Source organism: Mobula hypostoma, chromosome 6 (genome assembly GCF_963921235.1).
Source record: "Mobula hypostoma chromosome 6, sMobHyp1.1, whole genome shotgun sequence".
In the NCBI taxonomy this organism is placed as follows: domain Eukaryota; kingdom Metazoa; phylum Chordata; class Chondrichthyes; order Myliobatiformes; family Myliobatidae; genus Mobula; species Mobula hypostoma.
The window spans coordinates 69407448-69430922 of record NC_086102.1 but is presented as its reverse complement, the minus strand read 5'-3'; the positions used below and the strand labels follow the sequence as shown (position 1 = coordinate 69430922).

Here is a 23475-nt window from a genome sequence, read left to right as displayed (position 1 = left end):
TATGGTGACATATAAGGTTTCAAGAAAAGGTTTGTGAATCCTTTGCAGTTACCTAGTTTACTGCAGAAAATACTCATAAAATGTGGTCTGATCTTCCTCCAAGTCACAATAGTAGAAAAAACGCAATTGCCTAAACTAGTAACACACAAGCAATAGTACCTTTCATGTCTTTGCTGAACATATTGTTCAATCATTCATAGTCTCGGCTGGAAAAAAAGATGTGAATGCTTGTATTTAATAATTGGTAGAAAGTCCTTTAGCAGCAATAACCTCCAGGAGGTTATAGGATGGAGGAGAAGATGGCGGCGCGACGCAGCACGTGCGGCCTCTCCGGTGAAATGATATCGTATTTGTTAAATAGGGGCCGTGCACAATCCTGATTTGATGGATACGGACGTGAGAAGCACGGAGGAACATCTGGAGAAACTTCTGAAATGCTCAGTTCGCTGCCGCTGCTACTGTGTGATCGAGAATCTCCAGAAGGGAAGGCCCCAAATCCTCGGCTTTGCTTATTGCTGGCGGCCAGGGCTGGGGTCGAAGTGCTCGGCAGAGATGGTGCTCGGTGTCGGAGGGCTGGTCGGAGGCTTGAAGTTTTCGGACGGACTCGGAGTCGGACTGTGGTCGGCTGCTTCCAGGATGCTGCATCGGCAAGTTTGCGGCGCTGGAAGCATGGCAGAGACAGTTTTCTTCCTTCTACCATCTGCGTGAGATGTTGGGACTTTCGAGAGACTTTGAGACTTTTTTTTACCATGCCCATGGTCTGTTCTTCTATCAAATTACGGTATTGCTTGCACTGTTGTAACTATATGTTATAATTATGTGGTTTTTGTCAGTTTTTCAGTCATGGTCTGTTTTGTGTTTCTGTGATATCACACTGGAGGAACATTGTATCATTTCTTAATGCATGCATTACTAAATGACAATAAAAGAGGACTGCGTGTCCTCATATTCTAATCTAATCTAATCTAACCAAACATTTCCTGTAGCTGTTGATCGGACTTGCACAACAGTGAAGAGGAATATTACAAAACTGTTTCAGTTCATCAATATTTCTGGGATATCTTGCATGAACAGTCCTCTTTAGGTCATGCCACAGCACCTCAACTGGATTAAGAACTGCTCTGACTTAGCCATTCCAAAAAATGAATTTTCTTCTTTTTAAACCATTCTGTTGTTGATTTACTCTTGTATTTCAGATCATTGTTGTTGCATCATCCAAGTTCCATTAAGCTTCAGATGATGGACCACTAACCCTGACATTCTCCTGTAAAATGTCTTGATACAATTTTGGCCCTGAAACAGTAAAGCAGCCCCAAACCAGGATGCTCATTCCACCATGCTTCACAGTTGGGATGAGGTTTTGGTGTGCCCTTTATCCTCCAAACATAGCTGTGTGCATTTCTGCCAAAAAGTTCAACTTTTGTCTCATCTATCCACAGAACATTGTCTCAGAAGCATTGTGGAACATCCAGGTGTTTTTTTTTTGCAAACTTGAGACACACGGCAATGTAATTTTTTAGAGAGCAGTCCTTCCATGAACATAATTCTTGTTCAGTGTTGTTCTTATAGTTGACACATGAACAGAGACTTCAGCAAGTTCTAGAGATTTCTGCAAGTCTTTTGCTGTTACCCTTGGGATCTTTTTCACCTCCTTCAGCATTGCACGTTGTGCTCTTGGTGTGATCTTAGCAGGACGCGCACTCCGAGGGAGAGTTGCAACAGTACTGAATTTCCTCCATTTGTCAACATTTCCTCTTATTGCGGACTGATGAACACTCCCAGGTCTTTAGAAACGCTTTTGTAGCCTTTTCCAGCTTCATGCATCTCTATAATTCTTCCAATAAGGTCTTCAGAAACTTGTTTTGATCAAGGCATGGTGCACATAAACGGATCTTTTTTGAGATGAGTAGGCTCTGTCAGTAACCCGACTTTATGTGTCTTTTTTATAGGGCAGAGCACCTCTACAACCCACACCTCCGATCTCATCTCATTGACTGCAACACCTGACTCCAAATAGCTTTTGTAGAAGGCATTACCCCAGAGCTTCACATACTTTTTTGAACCTAGACTGCGATGGTTTAAATGGTGTTCTCAGTATTGACAAGAAGTAGTACAATTGTTTGTGTTATTAGTTTAAGCAGATTGTGTTTGTCTATTATTGTGACTTAGATGAAGATCAGACCACATTTTATGAGTAATTAATGCAGAAAACCAGGTAATTGCAAATGGTTCACAAACTTTTTCTTGCAACTGTATGTTCTTTGATAGTAAATTTACTTTGAATGCAAAATCATTCTGAAAATTCGAAAAATAATAAAACAAATTATGACAAATAACCATAATTAAACAAAGCAGTTTTCTTCATGTCTCCTGGCACTCATCGTTATCTCCATTGCTCACTTGCTCTTGACTGTATTTGGTCATCCACTGTCATATTCACACTCATCATTGTTTCTTTGATTCATCCATGCTCTGGTATTTGAGGCTCCATCTGATTAGTCAGAAGAAAAAGTTTGTATTTGAACAGTCCAATGAAAAATCATAGATGAGCACCAGGACTTTGTGAAGTACAGGCTTCCCCCGCCATCCGAAGGTAGAGCGTTCCTATGAAACGGTTTGTAAGCCAAAATGTAGTAAAGTGAAGAAGCAATTACCATTTATTTATATGGGAAAAATTTATGAGCGTTCGCAGACCCAAAAATAACCTATCAAATCATGCCACATAACACATAAAACCTAAAATAACAGTAACATATAGTAAAAGCAGGAATGATATGATAAGTACACAGCCTATATAAAGTAGAAATACTTTTCCACAATCATTACTGCACTATTCTCTGTAGCAAAAATCTCACGCAAGCGCCGTCAGCAGAAACTCTCACGCAAGCGCTGTTGGCAGAAACAAGGCACAAGCGCTCCCCAGTAACCTTTAAGCTATGAAGCTGCCAGATCATACCAATTAACACGTAAAAATTCACAGCTGATATAAAGTAGAAATAATGTATGTACAGTGTAGTATCACTTACCGGAATTAGTTCAGCGCTGAGCACACTGATGATGGTGTGTTAGACTGAGTCGTCGCAGATGGGATGGTGCAGTGGCCCCCACCCTCCAGGCGGCCAACAGATACCGAACCGCGAAGCACGCAGGGGTCCAGCGGTAGCCGGGAGGCATCCAGCACATCTTTAAGAAAAAAGCTGAAATAAACACGCTAATTAATTAGGTGCCGCCCGGCACGTAATTGTCGGCCCAGATCAGTGCCAATTTCCGATTGCGTTGTCTCTGATCTGAGCTGACAATTACGTGTCGGGTGGCACCTAATTAATTAGCTTGTTTATTTCGGCTTTTTTCTTAAAGATGTGCTGTGTGCCTCCCGGCTACCGCTGCATTCTCCGCGAATCATGGGGTGGTGGGACATTGGAGTGTCATCTCGTCATCTGTTTCCATTAGAGCAGGCAGCTCACCTTCTCCTATGACTGCCTGCCTCGATGTCGAAGGTTGAGGTTCATCGTCTTCTGTGGCTGATGCGGAAGGCTTGCTTGACTGCTGAGCCTCACGCATTTTTCTATCATAGAGTTCTTTGTAAGGACTCAAACCATCCTGCAAATATCCCCTAACCTAAGTACCCTTTCAAAATTAAAACGTACTTTATCACTGCAGCGAAAATCTCACGCAGTTGCTTCATGTTCAGTTCCTGGACGACTTCACTTTCGGTCCGTTCGCTACTGCATTCAGTTTCAATTGTTATCCTTTCCTCTTCCAATTGCATCAGCTCTTCATCTATCAGTTCTTGGTCATGGGATGCCAAAACCTCTTCAACATTATGTTGTTTGCGTCAACATTATGTTCGTCAGCTTCCACAAGCCAAACTCACTTAGTTCTTAATTCGTTCACCTCGATCGAAAGGCTTAATTATGTCTAATTTTACGCTAAGTGTAACACCCTTATGAGCTCTTTTAGGCTCTTCCAATACCTTAGAACTTATCTTGCAAACGGCTGCTCACAGGCACGTGTTTAAGCAATGCCGGCGAGAATGCAGTTCCGAATCCAGGGGAGAGCGGCTGCTCGGGGCGCGCGCTGCCTTTTATCGCGCGCTGATTTTTTCGCACACTGATTTTTTATCGCGCTGCTTTTTTTCCATAACAGTGAAAACACCTTCTGAAAGCGAAAACAGGGTACTAATGTAGGTCTTTCATAACAGTGAGGTTTCGTAAAGCGAATGTTCGAAAAGCAGGGGACACCTGTATCAAAATAGACTATGTGTTTTGCACCATAATTTGCAGCATTAAAACCTCTTCACAATTACAGCATTCAAATAAATATTTACTTTCCTAACCAATCAACAGCCAACAGATTTGCACATAACCATGCCGAGTCATCAAGAAGGACTAGATGGAAAGATCACATAGGCTGGAGGTGGTCTGCTTGTTATGAAACACTAACTGATCCAAAGCAGTAAAGCAACCATTTCTCTTTCCTGTGACTCCTAAAATTGAGACAATAACAGCAGCAACATTGAGTGAATATTGTTATTAATAGTCTCTTTCAGTCACATACCATTCAACGGGGAACCATCTCTTCACTTTTCCATTATTGGTCAGCAAATATCCTGGAATCACTATGAGTAGAAAGACCTCCATCCTGTTTCCATGTAGCCAGCAGTAGGCAGTAAATGGAGTCTTGCTGGCATCATCTATGTTTCTTGGACAATTAAAATATAATTCTTGTCTTGAGTAAACTATACTCCAGTGAAAAATGCACTGCATTAGGCATACTGATGAGGAATGACACTTCAGCAAGTTTCTGGATGTTCATTGCAGAAAAATTGAAATATACTCCGTCAAAAACCACCATCTTTTGCAGACAATGGCTATTCAGTCTTCTAACATAATCTACACTTGTCTGATTACCCCAGAGTCACAAAATGAAAATAAACTACAACATCAAGAAATTTACAGGGGAGATCTTTAATTTGCTATTTATTCACACAAACTGCGTGCACATTGCAATGTTAAGTTCTTAAACGAAAATGAAGTATGCTAAACATATCTTGAGAATAAAGATATACAAGTGAAAATACCATCAGAGCATGAAATTAGATCTTAATACTGTAAAAATGCTATTAGACATAGTACACAATATATCAGACATTTCTACCCTGGGAAAAGGAATCTGAATACCTATCCCATCTATACCTCTAATAATTTTGTATACTTCTATCAAGTTACCCCTCAATCTCCAATGTTCCAGAGGAAAAAAAGTCTAAGTTTGTCCAACCCCTCCTTCTAGTTAATGCATTCTAATCCAGATAAGATACTAGTTATCCACTCTGCACCCTCTGCATAAATTCCACATTCTTTCTCTAATGCGGCAACCAGAACTGCACACAACGTTCCAAATGTAGCCTAACCCCAAGTTGTATACAGCTGCAACATACTTCTCAGGTGTTTAATTCAAAGCCTTGACTGATGAAGGCTAACGTACAGAATACCACCTTTACCACACTACCCACAAATGTCACTACTTTTGGCGGAGCTATATGCTTGTATCCCAAAATTTCTCAGTACATCAATGCTCCAAAGGTTCCTGCAATTTGTTGTATAGTTTCCAGTTGCACTTGACCTCACAAGTTTCAGCAGTTCACACTTTTCCAGATTACACTTCATTTATCATTTCTACGTTCAAATTTCTGACTAAAATATAATGTATCCTTTGATAAAATTCTGCACTGTCCAAAACTCCAACGAATTTTGTATCATCTCCAAACTTACTAATCAGACCATCTACATTTTCATCCAGATTATTAATATACAAAATCTGCACATACTTGCCATTCAGTAGCTTGCAGTTCTTTCCTCAGGACTCTCTCCAGAGCTATATCTGGCTTCACAAAACTTGCTTTTATGCAAGTCACAGCAACACATCAATTTTGACAAAAAAAACTCAGAATTTGTAATTATTGTATAACTAATGGGATGATTAGAAACTTCCTCAATAGATTTGGCTTGTGCTGACAATAATGTTCCCATGACCTTGTCATATTGTTTCACTAAACTTGTAACAAATGTTTGTCAGATTTTAGATACTACCGGACATACTGCCTATACTTAGCCACAATATTGACTCCCGACCCCTCTCTCAAACACCCCCAGTAGTTGGCCCAATATTCCTTTTCCTCTAACAACTCCTATTCATTCATTGACCAGATGACCTATTTTACGGTTTATCTCCATGCTAACTTCCACCCCATCCCTGCAGCTTAATAAGCTTCAGTTGTCTCTTTCCCAGTTCTACGAAGTCTTTGAAATTTTAACTCCTCTTCCAACAGATGTGCCTAACCTGCTGAGTATTTCCTTCAAATTCTGTTTACATTTTAGATTTCCATCATCTGCTTTTTGTTTTATTTTCATTTAATTATCAACAGTCAAGGAGCAAAGAGTGTGTTTCATTAACTGTAGTGGACTGGGAGAACAAACGTGCAACTTGTAAAATCACTACACTACATAGAGAGGCCATATATTTCTTACAGAGTTTGTAATTATGTTGTCACATACATTCATTTCGTGCTTTAGACTCACTGAGGGTCCCCAATTGTCGCAATATATTGCTCTAGGGAACCAACGTGACCTTTCTACCATTTAAATTGGAATGGGGAGCAATTGTAGCTAAATCTCAGGAACTCATTTAACTAAACTACCATTAAAATAGTTTGGTGGCTGTAATAACAAAAGCAATTTTGTCTTCTTGACGTTTGAAAATTGGTCATGCATAATACATGCTCAGAGCATATTAGAGTTCAAGGGCCTTAAAAGAAACCTTTAAAATACAAGCAGTGAACTGAAGGAAATGCCAAAGGAGCAAAAAAGTAATAAGCTTTGTTCCACAAGTTGGCATTTATACCCAAAAGTTTTAAGAAAAGTTAATGCTTAGATCATTGTTGAAATTCAAGCATTCACAACCTCTTCAAAAGGCTAATAAAGCCAAGAACATTTCTCATCAAGAGACCTCTCTCTGTGTAATCATGGTCAAAAGCGAAACAGACATATTTGGAAGGGTTTACACATGGATAAACATAGTACAATCAAAATGTGGTGACAGTTGAATGCAGCAAAAGTGAATATGTGTAGGAAAACACAGAGTCATCTAATGTATGTTATAACACAGGGTGTAACTTAATTGTAGATCAGTAATATATTGAAACTAAAGTAAGACCAAATGTGATTTGGATAAAAAATTGAGGGAAATAACAGAGTTTAAGATAAACTTACACACTCACAGGCTGGTAGTCTGGCAATATGACTAACAAGATTTGCAGCCTGTGAAAGAGATCATTTAAACATCAGCTAATGGGCAAAGGGGAAACTGGGGAGACAAGTGCTAACAACAAGTAGAATGTGGTCATGGACAGTCTGACTCTCAGATATTGAATCAGAAAGGAGTGCCCTGGTCAGTAACCAGATGTCTTGGATTGACCACTGAGATAGAGGCTACATTCAGAATGGAATGACCTGGTCAGTAACCAGATGTCTTGGATTGACCATTGAGATAGAGGCTACATTCAGAATGGAATGACCTGGTCAGTATTGAGAAGATGTAAATTATAATCATCAGCAGAATGACCACTGGGCTGTGAGTGCATGGGGTTAAGCTCATAATTTAGAAGTGGGGTAATTTGAGCCAACCATTAGGTTAATGATATCGTTCAACTTAAGACCATCACAGAGTAAGGAAGCTTAGTGTGCAGTCAGTTATCAGTCCCCAAGTGGGAGTTTTGTACAACTGTGGTAGTTTAATCCCCACACACTGGTAAGCTTCGTGAAGATGCTCCTTCAACACAAGGGCAGGCCCATGTTCAAAAGAAGCACTGACACAAATGTTACAAGTTGTTTTATTGTCATAATGTATATATTGTAGTACTGCCTTTGGGAGTAGAAGCAGGATAAACTGGCAAGGTATAAGTAATTCCACGTGCCAACATTCATAGTCTGTAACATTGCACATTGGAAATCAGATCAAGTAGAAGATACTGGCCGAGGTTTTGGGAAATGGAAGGGTGGGAATGATTAACACCAAGATGGGAGATGAGTAAATCAAAGGGTTGCTACCTAATGGAAAGGCAGACAGGGAAAAATAGGAAAGGTATGGCGAAACAAGTGAGTGGAGAAAGGAGATAAGAGAAATATAGCAGAAGGTGAATAGATGGATAAGAGAAGAGACAGGAGGAGGTGGTGGTTGAAGAACAGATACTGACAAATAAGATCAAAAGATGGGAAGGAGGAGTTAGCTTTCTCATTTATAATTTAATTATGAACCTGACAACAACAGAGTCCTACATACAGATATAATAAATAATGCAGGCAAACTACAGCTTGTAAAGTTGGGTTTCTCATTAGGTCTAACAGTGGAACTCCAAAGTTTTTTTTTAATAAAATGCAAAAACCCATTTAACAATACCTTATGTTAAAAACAATTATTAATAACAGGGCTTAAATGGTTCAATCAGATATTTCAACAAAGGGCTTAAGCAATTCAATCAAATATTTTCTCATTCCAATTTATTGACAGCCAAATAAATAAAACAATTACCAAATATAGATACTGTATAATAGCTTTTACATTTGTTAAATTTTATATGGGAGAGTTTCTCCTTTGGCAGCAACATGGGGTACAGCATTGTTTCCACTCACACTCCTGTGCATATCACCAAATGTATAATCTGCTATGAACCAGTGTAGAGGGCAGTTGCTTAAGAATGTATTTTTTTAATAGTTTGGCTTTGAAAGGCACTTTCACATTTAACAGCAGTGTGTAAGCACAAAAACAAGTGTTTTTAACATGTAAGTCAATCGCCTAGAAAAAGACAATACTCTTGATGGAAAAATCTATAAAAAATAGTGGATACGGCCCAGTCCATCACAGGTAAAACCCTGCCCGCCAGTGAGCACATTTACAAGGAGTGCAGTCGCAGGCCATCATCATTTGCCCCCGCCATCCAGAACATGCTCTCTTCTCACTGCTGCCATCAGGAAGGAGGTACAGGAGCTTCAAGTTCCACAACACTAGGTTCAGGAACAGTCACTACCCCTGAACCATCAGGCTTCTGAACCAGAGGGGACAACGTCATTCACCCGAACATGGAACTGATTCAACCTATGGACTCACTTTTAATTACTCTACAACTCATGTTCTCAATACTCATTGCTTTTTTTTTGTATTTGCACAATTTGTTGTCTTTTGCACATTGGTTGTTTGTCCGTCTCTGTCGTGCATGTTTTTTCATAGATCCTATAGTGTTTCTTTGCCGTTACTGAGAATGCCCTTGAAAAAAGAATCTCAGGGTATATGGTGACGACAGCGTTTGCACTTTGGTAATAATTTACTTTGAACTTTATTGAAATACCTTTAAAAACTGTGCAGAAGGATATATTCCAATTTCCTCATAATTTTTTTTAAATGACAGACATTCATGATAACAATTCACATCCTTGCAGAAATTTACAATCAACAGGAATTCTGCAGATGCTGGAAATTCAAGCAACACACATCAAAGTTGCTGGTGAACGCAGCAGGCCAAGCAGCATCTATAGGAAGAGGCGCAGTCGACGTTTCAGGCCGAGACCCTTCGACAGGACTAACTGAAGGAAGAGTGAGTAAGGGATTTGAAAGCTGGAGGGGGAGGGGGAGATGCAAAATGATAGGAGAAGACAGGAGGGGGAGGGATAGAGCCGAGAGCTGGACAGGTGATAGGCAGAAGGGGATACGAGAGGATCATGGGACAGGAGGTCCGGGATGAAAGACGGGGGGGGGGGGTGACCCAGAGGATGGGCAAGAGGTATATTCAGAGGGACAGAGGGAGAAAAAGGAGAGTGAGAGAAAGAATGTGTGCATAAAAAAGAGTAACAGATGGGGTACGAGGGGGAGGTGGGGCCTAGCGGAAGTTAGAGAAGTCAATGTTCATGCCATCAGGTTGGAGGCTACCCATACGGAATATAAGGTGTTGTTCCTCCAACCTGAGTGTGGCTTCATCTTTACAGTAGAGGAGGCCGTGGATAGACATGTCAGAATGGGAATGGGATGTGGAATTAAAATGTGTGGCCACTGGGAGATCCTGCTTTCTCTGGCGGACAGAGCGTAGATGTTCAGCAAAGCGGTCTCCCAGTCTGCGTCGGGTCTCACCAATATATAAAAGGCCACATCGGGAGCACCGGACGCAGTATATCACCCCAGTCGACTCACAGGTGAAGTGATGCCTCACCTGGAAGGACTGTTTGGGGCCCTGAATGGTGGTAAGGGAGGAAGTGTAAGGGCATGTGTAGCACTTGTTCCGCTTACACGGATAAGTGCCAGGAGGGAGATCTGTGGGGAGGGATGGGGGGGACGAATGGACAAGGGAGTTGTGTAGGGAGCGATCCCTGCGGAATGCAGAGAGAGGGGGGGAGGGAAAGATGTGCTTAGTGGTGGGATCCCGTTGGAGGTGGCGGAAGTTACAGAGAATAATATGTTGGACCCGGAGGCTGGTGGGGTGGTAGGTGAGGACCAGGGGAACCCTATTCCTAGTGGGGTGGTGGGAGGATGGAGTGAGAGCAGATGTACGTGAAATGGGGGAGATGCGTTTAAGAGCAGAGTTGATAGTGGAGGAAGGGAAGCCCCTTTCTTTAAAAAATGAAGACATCTCCCTCGTCCTAGAATGAAAAGCCTCATCCTGAGAGCAGATGCGGCGGAGACGGAGGAATTGCGAGAAGGGGATGGCGTTTTTGCAAGAGACAGGGTGAGAAGAGGAATAGTCCAGATAGCTGTGAGAGTCAGTAGGCTTATAGTAGACATCAGTGGATAAGCTGTCTCCAGAGACAGAGACAGAAAGATCTAGAAAGGGGAGGGAGGTGTCAGAAATGGACCAGGTAAACTTGAGGGCAGGGTGAAAGTTGGAGGCAAAGTTAATAAAGTCAACGAGTTCTGCATGCGTGCAGGAAGCAGCGCCAATGCAGTCGTCGATGTAGCGAAGGAAAAGTGGGGGACAGATACCAGAATAGGCATGGAACATAGATTGTTCCACAAACCCAACAAAAAGGCAGGCATAGCTAGGACCCATACGGGTGCCCATAGCTACACCTTTAGTTTGGAGGAAATGGGAGGAGCAAAAGGAGAAATTATTAAGAGTAATTCCTTACTCACTCTTCCTTCAGTTAGTCCTGACGAAGGGTCTCGGCCTGAAACGTCGACTGCGCCTCTTCCTATAGAAATTTACAATGTTGGCTTTTGAGCTAATTACAGCAGAGAAAAAAGTACAACCCATCAGAAACTTTACTGGCTGTTTTCCATTTTATTGCAACATTCTTTGCATAGTAACATGGGAAACAGAAGTAGAAAAAGCACTGAATCTCATGCATATCCTGATCATTTTATTCTATATGCAAATCTTTAATATCCCCCACTTGGTGAAAATCAAGTGCCTTTCTTAAAACACCATTTCCCAGAAAGACAATCCAAAATTGATACAGATAGGTTTGCTTGTGCAACAACTTTTAATTGTATCATTTGTGGTAATAACAAAATATCTAGCCAAAACTATAACAGCAATCTTCTAAATACATTGTTCATATAAAACTAGTACTGTATTTCACTAGGAAAACAGATATAACAAGCACGACTGATTTTTATTTTTGATTTCCCATGAAAAGGAATTGTATTTTCAGAAACAACAGGAATTCTGCAGATGCTGGAAATTCAAGCAACACACATCAAAGTTCATCAAAGTTGCTGGTGAACGCAGCAGGCCAGGCAGCATCTCTAGGAAGAGGTACAGTCGACGTTTCAGGCCAAGACCCTTCGTCAGGACTAACTGAAGGAAGAGTTAGTAAGAGATTTAAAAGTGGGAGGGGGAGGGGGAGATCCAAAATGATAGGAGAAGACAGGAGGGGGAGGGATGGAGCCAAGAGCTGGACAGGTGATTGGCAAAGGGGATATGAGAGGATCATGGGACAGGAGGCCCAGGGAGAAAGACAAGCGGTGGGGGGAACCCAGAGGATGGGAAAGGGGTATAGTCAGAGGGACAGAGGGAGAAAAAGGAGAGAGAGAGAGAAAGAATGTGTGTATAAAAATAAATAACGGATGGGGTACAAGGGGGAGGTGGTGCATTAGCAGAAGTTAGAGAAGTCAATGTTCATGCCATCTGGTTGGAACAAGTGCTACACATGCCCTTACACTTCCTCCCTTACCACCATTCAGAGCCCCAGACAGTCCTTCCAGGTGAGGCGACACTTCACCTGTGAGTCGGCTGGGGTGATATACTGCGTCCGGTGCTCCCGATGAGGCCTTCTATATATTGGCAAGACCCCACACAGGCTGGGAGACCGTTTCACTGAACACCTGCGCTCTGTCCGCCAGAGAATGCAGGATCTCCCAGTGGCCACACATTTTAATTCCACATCCCATTCCCATTCTGACATGTCTATCTACGGCCTCCTCTGCTGTAAAGATGAAGCCACACTCAGGTTGGAGGAACAACACCTTATATTCCATCTGGGTAGCCTCCAACTTGGTGGCATGAACATTGACTTCTCTAACTTCCGCTGATGCTCCACCTCCCCCTCGTACCCCATCCGTTATTTATTTTTATACACACATTCTTTCTCTCACTCTCCTTTTTCTCCCTGTCCCTCTGACTATACCCCTTGCCCATCCTCTGGGTTCCCCCCCCCGCCCTTGTCTTTCTCCCTGGACCTCCAGTCCTATGATCCTCTCATATCCCCTTTGCCAATCACCTGTCCAGCTCTTGGCTCCATCCCTCCCCCTCCTGTCTTCTCCTATCATTTCGGATCTCCCCCTCCCCCTCCCACTTTCAAATCTCTTACTAACTCTTCCTTCAGTTAGTCCTGACAAAGGGTCTCCGCTGAAATGTTGACTGTACCTCTTCCTAGAGATGCTGCCTGGCCTGCTGTATTTTCAGACAGTTCAACCGAAAATTAATTGCACTTCCAGGCACACTACCACTAATAATCACAAGAGCATTCATCCGTTCTGCACAAGAGACTGAAAGACAAAAACAATTGTCTCTTTCAAAAACACTAATGGAAGTCAAGTTATTATTAGTGCTAGCAAGTAACACTTTCTCACTAAAATATCAATGTTCACATTGGGTTCAGCCAGAGCCACTCAGTTCTGGTCTCCTTACAGACCCCATTACTGCCACAGACCATAAAGATCTAACTTGCAAAGCAGAGACAAGAAACTTCCCCTGATACCAAGACAGAATACACGCAAGCCTGGTCTTGCTAAAACGGAAGAAAAATTAATCGAGCATAGAACTATAATGGTTGCATTCATATTTTGTGCTAAGGAAGAAGGCTCTGATTTGGTAAGTCAATCATTTAGCTCCAAGTCAGAAGTGGAGATATATCACAAACATGAGACAATCTGCAAATGCTGGAAATCCAGAACAAAACACACAAAATGCTGGAGGAACTCAGAGGGCCAGGCAGCATCTATGGAAAAGAATAGGACTGAAAGGAAAGAGGAGATCAGTGTACTAAGTGGGGGGATGGGAGGAAAAAGTACAAGGTGGTAGGTGATAGATGAAACCAGGAGAAAGTGAGGGGATGAAGTAAAGAGCTGGGAAGTTGATTGGTGATAGAGATAAAGGGCGAGAGAAGAGAGAAGCTGATAGGAGAGGATAGAGAGTGGAGATATAAGATTAATTTCATAAGAACTTAAGAAAAAAAGGAGTAAAAATAGACTCACTGGCCCCTCGATTCTACTGTTATTCGATACAATTATAGTTGGTCCAACCCTTTCCTAAATGCTTTCTAGTTTTATCAACATCACTGCATTGTTCAAAAGTCCCCATCTGGAATATATTGAAATACCCCACCTCTAAAACTATCTTGGGAAGTGAGTTCCAAAGATTTATTGTTCCTCGGGAAATGAAGCAGTCTATTTGTGAATGCGGCAACAGCTAATCAATGTTCAGGCAAGGACATAGCAGTTAGCGTGACATGATTACAGCTCAGGTTGTTTTGGAGTTCAGAGTTTAATTCCGGACTTTGTACATCCTCCCCATGGAACACTTGCGTTTTCTCTGGTTCCTCCAGATCCTTCCCACAGTCCAAAGATGTACCAGGTAGATTAACTGGCCATGGTAAATTGTCCCGTGATCAGGTTAGGGTTAATAGGATTTGTCAGGGGTTGCTGGGGTGGTGTGGATCAAAGAGCCAACGCTGCACTGTATTGCTAGATTGATTGATAGATAGACATAGAGACAGACAGATAGATAAATAAGCAACACACATCAAAGTTGCTGGTGAACGCAGCAGGCCAGGCAGCATCTCTAGGAAGAGGTACAATCGACGTTTCAGGCCGAGACCCTTCGTCAGGACTAACTGAAGAAAGAGCTAGTAAGAGAATTAAAAGTGGGAAGGGGAGGGGGAGATCCAAAATGATAGGAGAAGACAGGAGGGGGAGGGATGGAGCCAAGAGCTGGACAGGTGATTGGCAAAACGGGTATGAGAGGATCATGGGACAGGAGGCCCAGGGAGAAGGAAAAGGGGGAGGGGAGAAAAAACCCAGAGGATGGGCAAAGGGTATAGTCAGAGGGACAGAGGGAGAAAAAGGAGAGTGAGAGAAAGAAATGTGTGTATATAAATAACGGATGGGGTACGAGGGGGAGGTGGGGCATTAGCGGAAGTTAGAGAAGTCAATGTTCATGCCATCAGGTTGGAGGCTACCCAGACGGAATATAAGGTGTTATTCCTCCAACCTGAGTGTGGCTTACCTTTACAGTAGAGGAGGCCGTGGATAGACATGTCAGAATGGGAATCGGATGTGGAATTAAAATGTATGGCCACTGGGAGATCCTGCTTTCTCTAGCGGACAGAGCGTAGGTGTTCAGCAAAATGATCTCCCAGTCTGCGTCGGGACTCGCCAATATATAGAAGGGCATGTGTAGCACTTGTTCCAACCTGATGGCATGAACATTGACTTCTCTAACTTCCGCTAATGCCCCACCTCCCCCTCTTACCCCATCCGTTATTTATTTTTATACACACATTCTTTCTCTCACTCTCCTTTTTCTCCCTCTGTCCCTCTGACTATACCCCTTGCCCATCCTCTGGGTTCCCCCCCCTTGTCTTTCTCCCTGGGCCTCCTGTCCCATGATCCTCTCATATCCCCTTTGCCAATCACCTGTCCAGCTCTTGGCTCCATCCCTCCCCCTCCCCCTCCCACTTTCAAATCTCTTACTAACTCTTCCTTCAGTTAGTCCTGACAAAGGGTCTCAGCCTGAAACGTCGACTGTACCTCTTCCTCGAGATGCTGCCTGGCCTGCTGCGTTCACCAGCAACTTTGATGTGTGTTGCTTGGATTTCCAGCATCTGCAGAATTCCTCGTGTTTGTGTAGATAAATAAATAAATAAGGTTTCATATGTGGTAAGGACCACTACAGCCTTCAAGTGCTAGATGATGACATCTCCAAGGAAGAAGAATTCAAATACTTCAATGTTGACCAATAAAATCAATATCATTGAGTTTCACAACAGTGAGTTCACTTCCTATAAACTTGACTGACCTAGCCCTCTGAATATTGTGTCTGTAGGAGGTGATCAGAGGTTAAGATATCCTGTAGCAAGTGACTCACTTACTGAACCTCAATGCCTTTCACCATCTATAAGACAAAAGTTAGGAGTATGAGTGTGATAAAGTGGCTTCCTCTTGCCTGAATGACTGCAGCTCTGGCAACTGATAAGAAACTGAACACCACTGAGAGCAAGCCATGCACTTTACTGGTACTGCATCTATCACCCGAAACACTGATTTCCTTCAGCACCAGTACATGTTAGCTGGAGTGCACAAAACATAACACCAATTATTCATCAAAGACACTGCAACACACCTGCACTTTGCAAATCCATGACTTCTGTCATCAAGGAAGACAAAAGTAGGAGGCATATTGGAATACTACCAATAAGTTCTACTGTAATTGGTAGAACTAAATCACCTTTCCTTTAGCATTCCTGGGTATAAATCTTATTCAAAAGCATTATGAGAATACTGCACAAAAAGCAGTGCAGCTTTTCAAGATAGATGCCCCCTAACCTAACATATCAACATAGTTATAAAGGAGGTAAAACAGTGGCTATACTTTATTAGGAGATTGAAGAGATTTAGCATGTCAACAAATACACTCAAAAACTTCTATGGTTGTACTGTGGAGAGCATTCTGACAGGCTGCATCACTGTCTGGTATGGAGGGGCTACTGCACAGGACCAAAAGAAGCTGCAGAAGGTTATAAATCTACTCAGCTCCATCTTGGGTACTAGCCTACAAAGTACCCAGGACATCGTTAGGGAGCAGTGTCTCAGAAAGGCAGTACTCATTATTAAGGACCTCCAGCACCCAGGGCATGCCCCTTTCTCACTGTTACCATCAGGTAGGAGATACAGAAGCCTGAAGGCACACACTCAGCGATTCAGGATCAGCTTCTTCCCCTCTGCCATCCGATTCCTAAATGGACATTGAATCTTTGGACACTTTTTAAAAAATATACAGTATTTCTTTTTTGCACATTTTTAAAATCTATTCAATATACATAATTGATTTACTCGTTTATTTATTACTTTTTAAAATTTTATTTATTATTTTTTTCTCTCTGCTAGATTATGTATTGCATTGAAATGCTGCTGCTAAGTTAACACATTTCACATCACATGCCGGTGATAATAAACCTGATTCTGATTCTGATATTTTTGTTACTTTACTTTTATCCACCATTACTCTTTGCTTCCTCTTATTCCTCACTGTTACATCTCCGCCAATACTGCCTCTACCAGTATTTCCCTGTCACTTGCTTCCAAATGATGCACAACAGCAATTACTATGGCTTAACTAAAGAGTAATCCTCCTTGCAAACAAGTAATGTTCACGAGGGTATCTTACCTGTCAGATGGTAATGCTCCTCACTCTCTGAGTCTGTAAGAGAGATCAGCTCCTTCAAAAGAAGGGGGTACTTCAGAACACGCTGAATAGGTTTGATCAGGTATGATTCCAAAGTGGATGAATGTTGCTGCTTGGGATTTTGGGCGTCAAGGAAGGCCTTAAAAGCTGGGTTTATCTTGGCTAAACACAAATAAATTATGGTAAGGCACAAATAATATTACAGCATTGAAACTGACACAAAAATATCATGATACTACTGAATATGATGCTGTCAAAAACATGTTCCATATTTTGAATGAGTAATGTACATGTGATTAATGAATGTGAATCTTAATAAAGTAAAAAAAAACATAGAAATCACTAATCCTCCTGTAAATTACTTTGAATCTGTTCACATTGATTTTTGACCACTCTGCAAAAGAGGTCCTTCCTATTTGTTCTATCCAGGCTCATCATTATTTAAACATCTGAAGTAAATCTTGTCTCCCTTTTAAAAGAAAGCAACCTAGTTTATAGATCCTTCCTCATAGTTGTATTTTCCAGTCTTGCATAGCACTAATAAACCTCCTGTACACCCTCTCCAGTACGTTTTATATTCTTTTGCCCTGTGCACCTCCCCAAATGCATCACTTTACCCTTTTCTGGAGTAAACTTCATTTGCTTTTTGTTTAGTCATAGTCATAGTCATACTTTATTGATCCCGGGGGAAATTGGTTTTCGTTACAGTTGCACCATAAATAATAAATAGTAATAGAAATAGTAATAGTAATATTACTATTAGTAAATAGTAAATAGTAATAGTCATAGAAATAATAAATAGTAATAGAATAGTAATAGAAAATAGTAATAAATAGTTAAATAGTAATATGTAAATTATGCCAGTAAATTATGAAATAAGTCCAGGACCAGCCTATCGGCTCACGATGTCTGACTCTCCAAGGAAGGAGTTGTAAAGTTCGATGGCCACAGGCAGGAATGACTTCCTATGACACTCTGTGTTGCATCTCGGTGGAATGAGTCTCTGGCTGAATGTACTTCTGTGCCCACCCAGTACATTATGTAGTGGATGGGAGACATTGACCAAGATGGCATGCAACTTAGACAGCATCCCAACAGGCTAGGTTATCTGGGTCTTCCTGCCCACTAAAGCTTTGTTCCTTATTGACATATATTATAAGAATGAGGAAGTGTAAACCCACTGGCAGCAGACTTTCATTCACAGAAAGAGTAACCGTTACCCTTTCTGTCATCGAGCCACTGTTTGTTAGGGAACTTTGAAATCCTTGGGATTTTAATTTTGTTGACCAGTCTGCCAAAAACATTACTAAAATCCAGACATACTTCATCGAAAGCTCTGTCCTCATTGACTCTTGTCATGACTTTCTCATAAAATTCAATCAAGTCAGTCATATACAACCTTAAAAAAATCAATGCAGACTATCCTTTGTCTTCCCAAGTGAAAGTTTATACTGTATCTTGGAATGGATTCCAATAATTTGCTCACCATCTAAGTTAAACAAACTGGGCTGTAATTGCTTTGTTTAACAATTACTGCCTTCAAACAACAGTACAATGTTAACAATATCCTGATCCTTTGATACCAGTCCTGAGCCCAAGATAATTAGAAGTTGGAATGTTATCCTCCAGAACTTCACCACTTGCTTCTATAAACATCCTAACATATTTCATCCATCCTGACAAATTATCCATTTTCAAATATTATAAACCTCTGAATAATCTGTTATTTCATTATGTTGATATATTCCAATATTTGACAGTCCACTTTAATGAGTGGATTTGCAGAGATGAACTACACTATCAGCAGTGTCCCCTCTTTGGGGAGGGCTGGTGCAAATTATTCTTTACCCACATCACCATCACATACACTTCACCCTTTTACATCCAAAAGCTAATATTCTTCCCTTTGTTATCCTCTTGCTCTTTACATACAGGCTTTTTAAGGAATTTTCATTTATTTTACTTGATTATATGCTCATGCTGCCTCCTCCCCTACTTTATTAGTTTTCCTTTTAGTTTGACTCCTATACTTCCTATAAATATCTGGCTTTTCTCCTGTACTGGTCTCCAAATCTGACAGTACCTTCCTGTTTTACCTGACCATACCCTGTATGTCCCTTGCCATCAAGAGGTGTCTAGATTTTACAGAGTCGATCTTTTTTAGTTTGGAAGGAAATGTTCACACTGACCTCTTGAACCATCTTCTAAAATCTCTCCTTTTATCTGAGTTGCCTTCAAATATCTATTTCTAGCTCATATTTACTATATCAGTTTTCAGTCTGGTAAAACAGGCTTTACATTGAACTTTTTCTGAAATGCAATTCCTGAATGCAATTTAGGAATTCTGTGTCCTCTATGTTTTTTATACTGACTATATTCCAGTTAATATTAGAGTAGCAAAAATCTCACGTAATGATTGTCCTAGTGCTTTTGCACTTGGCAGAAATGTGCCTACAAAAACAATCTTCTGAAATTCTCTCTCAACAGTGCAAATGAGCCTTGTTTGTTCTTTAATTCAACCTACACAGCTTCATTCGATGATTGCTTGATAACATTATCCTTTTTTATAACTGTGATCTCTTTAACCATATTGTTACACCTCAACTTTTCTTTTAGTCTCCCTCTCCATCTCATTTGAAACCAATGATCAGGAACATTAAGGTTTCAGTATCATCCCTTTTTAAGCACTGTTCCTATAATAGATAAAATATTATATTCCCTTGTGCCCTCAACACATTTACATTTTTTTTTACATTCAGCTATATTACACAAGCAAACGTACCCATAAGAACATTGGTCCTTGCACGTTGAGGTGCAACGCACTTGGTAGTACCGGTTCCATCTCCCGCATAACTGGTGGTGCCCTCATGTACCACCTTTTCATTCATGTTGCAATATCTTCAGCAGCATCAATGCATTTCAAATTGTCCTTATCCCTTAAAACCGCTGATAAGGTTGCAACTTGTTTAATACTCAGGAGCACTTCCTAGCAAGTCGACAGTGAAGGAAAATCACTGGTGAGCCTGGGCAGTTCACCCTTGGCATTAAATTCTGGCTCAAATTTTCTGCAACTAATTTCACATAAATATATAATGCATAAGGTTTTCATAGAAGGAATGATGTATATATAGAATCTAAACCATTGAAAAAGTTGTAGTGTTATTACCTTTAACAAGCACCTTGGGAACTTTTGTATGACTTGCACAGAATGCGCTGTATAACTTGAAACGATCAGCGTAGTACAGGAATGAACCACCCAACGAGAAAAGTACTTTCTGCAAAAGAAGAAAACAAAATCCTGGATTGATACAGAGAATTTGTCATGTGCAGTTTTATGAATCTATAAGCTGTTTTGGACCCCCGATCTAAGATGCGCTGGCACTGGAGAGGGTTCAGTGGAGGTCCTCAAGAATGACCCCAGGAATGAAAGGGTTAATGTATGAGGAGCATTTGATGGCTCTGGGCCTGTACTCACTGAGGTTTAGAAGAATGAGGGGCTTTTCACTGAAACCTATCGAAATTGAAAAGCCTAGACAGAGTGGACATGGAGAGGATATTTTCTATAGTGGCGGGAGTCTAGGACCAGAGGGTACAGCCTCAGAGTACAAGTACACCCCTTTAGAACAGACATGAGGAGGAATTTCTTTAGCCAGAAGGTTGTGAATCCATGGAATCCTTGCCATAGATGACTGTGGAGGCCAAGTCAGTGGGTATATTTAAGAGGGAGGTTGAAAGGTTCTTGATTAGTAAGGGCGTCAATGGGTATGGGGAAGAGAAAGGGATTGAAAGGGATAATAAATCAGCCATGATAGAATGGCAGAACAGACTCGATGGTCAAATGGCCTGCTTCTGCTCCTATGTCTTATGGTCTAAGATCACAACATGCAGAGTCAAGATTGCTTCCAAGACAAAGCAAAAAGTTGAGGGAAAGGTAGCCATTTGGGGTGGCAGCCAATTTAATAATTTAGACTTTGGAAACAAACATTTAATTTGTAATGTGTGGATAACATAAAAATGTGGTGGATAAAACAAAGAGCCAAGGAGAAATCAACAATCCACAAGACATCTGAAAAGAAACATGCACATAGGTAATCCAACCAGCAAATGAATTTCAACACAGATACTGGTGGGCCGTAACATCTTAGTATAAATGTCACATCTTGCTTGGAAGATAAGAATTTAAATGCTGTGGAGGTACATAGAAGAGTAGCACATAGGCACAGGTCCTTCAGCTCTTAAAGCAATATGAAATGAGATCTCTTCTGCCTGCTCATGATCTATATTCTTCCACATTCCGTATATTCATGTGTCTATCTAAAACCTCTTGAATGCCAGTATTGCATGTGCTTCTATCATTGGCAGCCCGTTCCGGGTAGTACCAATCTCTATGTAAAAAAAACTTGTTCACCCATGTTTCCTTTAAACTTCCCCCTCTTACATTACTTGACATTTCCACCCTGGGATATGGATTCTGACTAGCTACACTATCCATGTCTCCTATAATTTTACAAACTTCTATCAGGTCTCCCGTCAGCCTCCAATGTTCCAGAGAAATAAAGCAAAGTTTGACCATCCTATGATGGCAAAGGGTACACCAGATCAAAATTGAACACCAGAATGCTTTTTTTCTTTATAATAGATAATAGGGTGAGATAATAGTGGATTTTTTTAAGTTTGGAAAGGATAAGATAGACGTTTCAAGTGTTGCAAGGAAAAACAGATAAAAGCCATAAATATAAACTGGTCATTAATACTGATAGACTTATAGCTCTGGTCTTCCCTGCAGCTAACAAGAGAATTAGATCAATGGAGGTCTGCCTCTTTCCTTGTCCAATTATTTTTTCACACCAACTGAATCTGAAACATAATGGAAGTAGAAGACAAGTGAAAACTGCAGTGTGCAAGAGAAGTTGACTGCAATTGAAACAATGCTACCTTGAACTGATTAACTGTTTCCAACTCTTCAAGATCTGAAACCAGTCTTACACCATCCTCCAGTGTTTTCAAGAATTCCACTTGAAACTGAACCATTTCTCTCAAGTTTCCAAAAAGCACATCAAGCTGAAACACAAACAGCAAACAAAAATGTTTATTCAGAATAAAAACATAGATGACTGGATATTTTATTAGAACTCTTGCTTGAAAAATATTACCTCATCTTGAGTGAGAAAAACCTCTTTCTGCAATGGTTTTAAATATCTCTCCAAGAGACAATTCAGATCCTGTGAACAAAATAGGAGATATTAGACAGATGTACAAAAAATCATTTTACCTTCCCTATACAGTGAAAACAGAAAATTATGAGTCGACCTATCGCTACACATCACTGTACTAGATTTGACCTCTTTAAAAATGTATGCCCTGGTTTATACAAAATGATGCCAGAATAAATGCAATTTATTTTACAAGGCTGTAAATGTAGTAATTAACAGAGCAATAAATTATTCAAAGGAAAATCAAAATATTTTTGTAATGTAAGCTTCTGTTTTATTTCAAATTGCACTTTCAAACATGTTATATACATTCGCTACTAATAAATATATATTGGAAATTCAGCAGCACCTGTGAAAAGAGAAACCTCATCTGTAATGTTTATCAGGAGATTAAAATATTTGCAGTTTTAAACAAAATTCACAAAGTAATGCTAAATAAATGCATGTGTATAATAAATGTACAATTGAAACATTACACACAGAACATAAAACATACACAGTCATTTCAACTGCATAAATTACTGAAGATTACATAGAACATCCAGCACAGAAACAGGCCATTCTTTCCATGACAAAATTCATGTTCTACTCAACTCTCCTCCCACTGAGTAACCCTCAATTCCCCTCTCCCTTAGCTACTCCTCTTGCAGCCTTGTAAGCATATCTGTAATCTTCACAAAGTGACCAATTCTATCAAAACCTTCGTAAATTTACAGACCCCTATTATGTCACTACTCTGCTTTTTTTTCTCAGGAGATATTGACCTTACAAAGTTCTCATCCTGCTTTCTATTTTGCTTTACAATCAACTCACTGCACTGCATAAGTTGAGTTAATGCCAGTAGGTTTTATGAGATGGTGCTTATGCCTGACAACAGTGATTTATTTCTACTTGTTTTGAGTAGATGAGTACTTATTGTTATTGATTTTAAGTGTTAATAAATGTTTTGAAATAGTCTTCTGTTGAAGGAGCTATGCATACTAAGATACAATTCTAGCAATGGCTTTCAAATTTCAGTATCCTACCCAAGACATCACCTTCTGCCTGGTAGTCTGCATTCTGAGGACATAAACACTGAATTTTCCAGTTCCAGGTAACCTGGTATCCCTCTGTTACTTTGGTTTCTACCCCATTCCTCCTACACCCACCCAAGTCCACTCCTCCCAAGCTGCCATCGCCCTACCTCTTACTTCTCCTCAACTCTCCAACTACCCATCAACTACACACTCCTTCCACTGGGTCCCTTCCCTCGAATATTCCTTCTAGCCCACCCCACCTCTCTTGTTTGGTCCCAAGCTCAATCCTGCTTTTCCTATC

At 40.8% G+C, this 23475-nt stretch overlaps 1 protein-coding gene across 4 annotated transcripts in view; it reads right to left on the bottom strand.

Moving 5' to 3' along the window:
* The window catches only part of LOC134348081 (rho guanine nucleotide exchange factor TIAM1-like), a 320986-nt gene that overhangs the window by 38345 nt on the left and 259166 nt on the right, over positions 1-23475 (bottom strand). For all 4 annotated transcript variants that reach the window (XM_063050923.1, XM_063050924.1, XM_063050922.1 and 1 more), the window contains 4 exons: positions 22099-22167; positions 21881-22006; positions 20112-20220; positions 16928-17107 (listed from right to left, as the gene is read on the bottom strand). In XM_063050923.1, coding sequence (XP_062906993.1) covers positions 16928-17107; positions 20112-20220; positions 21881-22006; positions 22099-22167 — 484 coding nt within the window. The remainder of the gene's footprint in view (positions 1-16927; positions 17108-20111; positions 20221-21880; positions 22007-22098; positions 22168-23475) is intronic.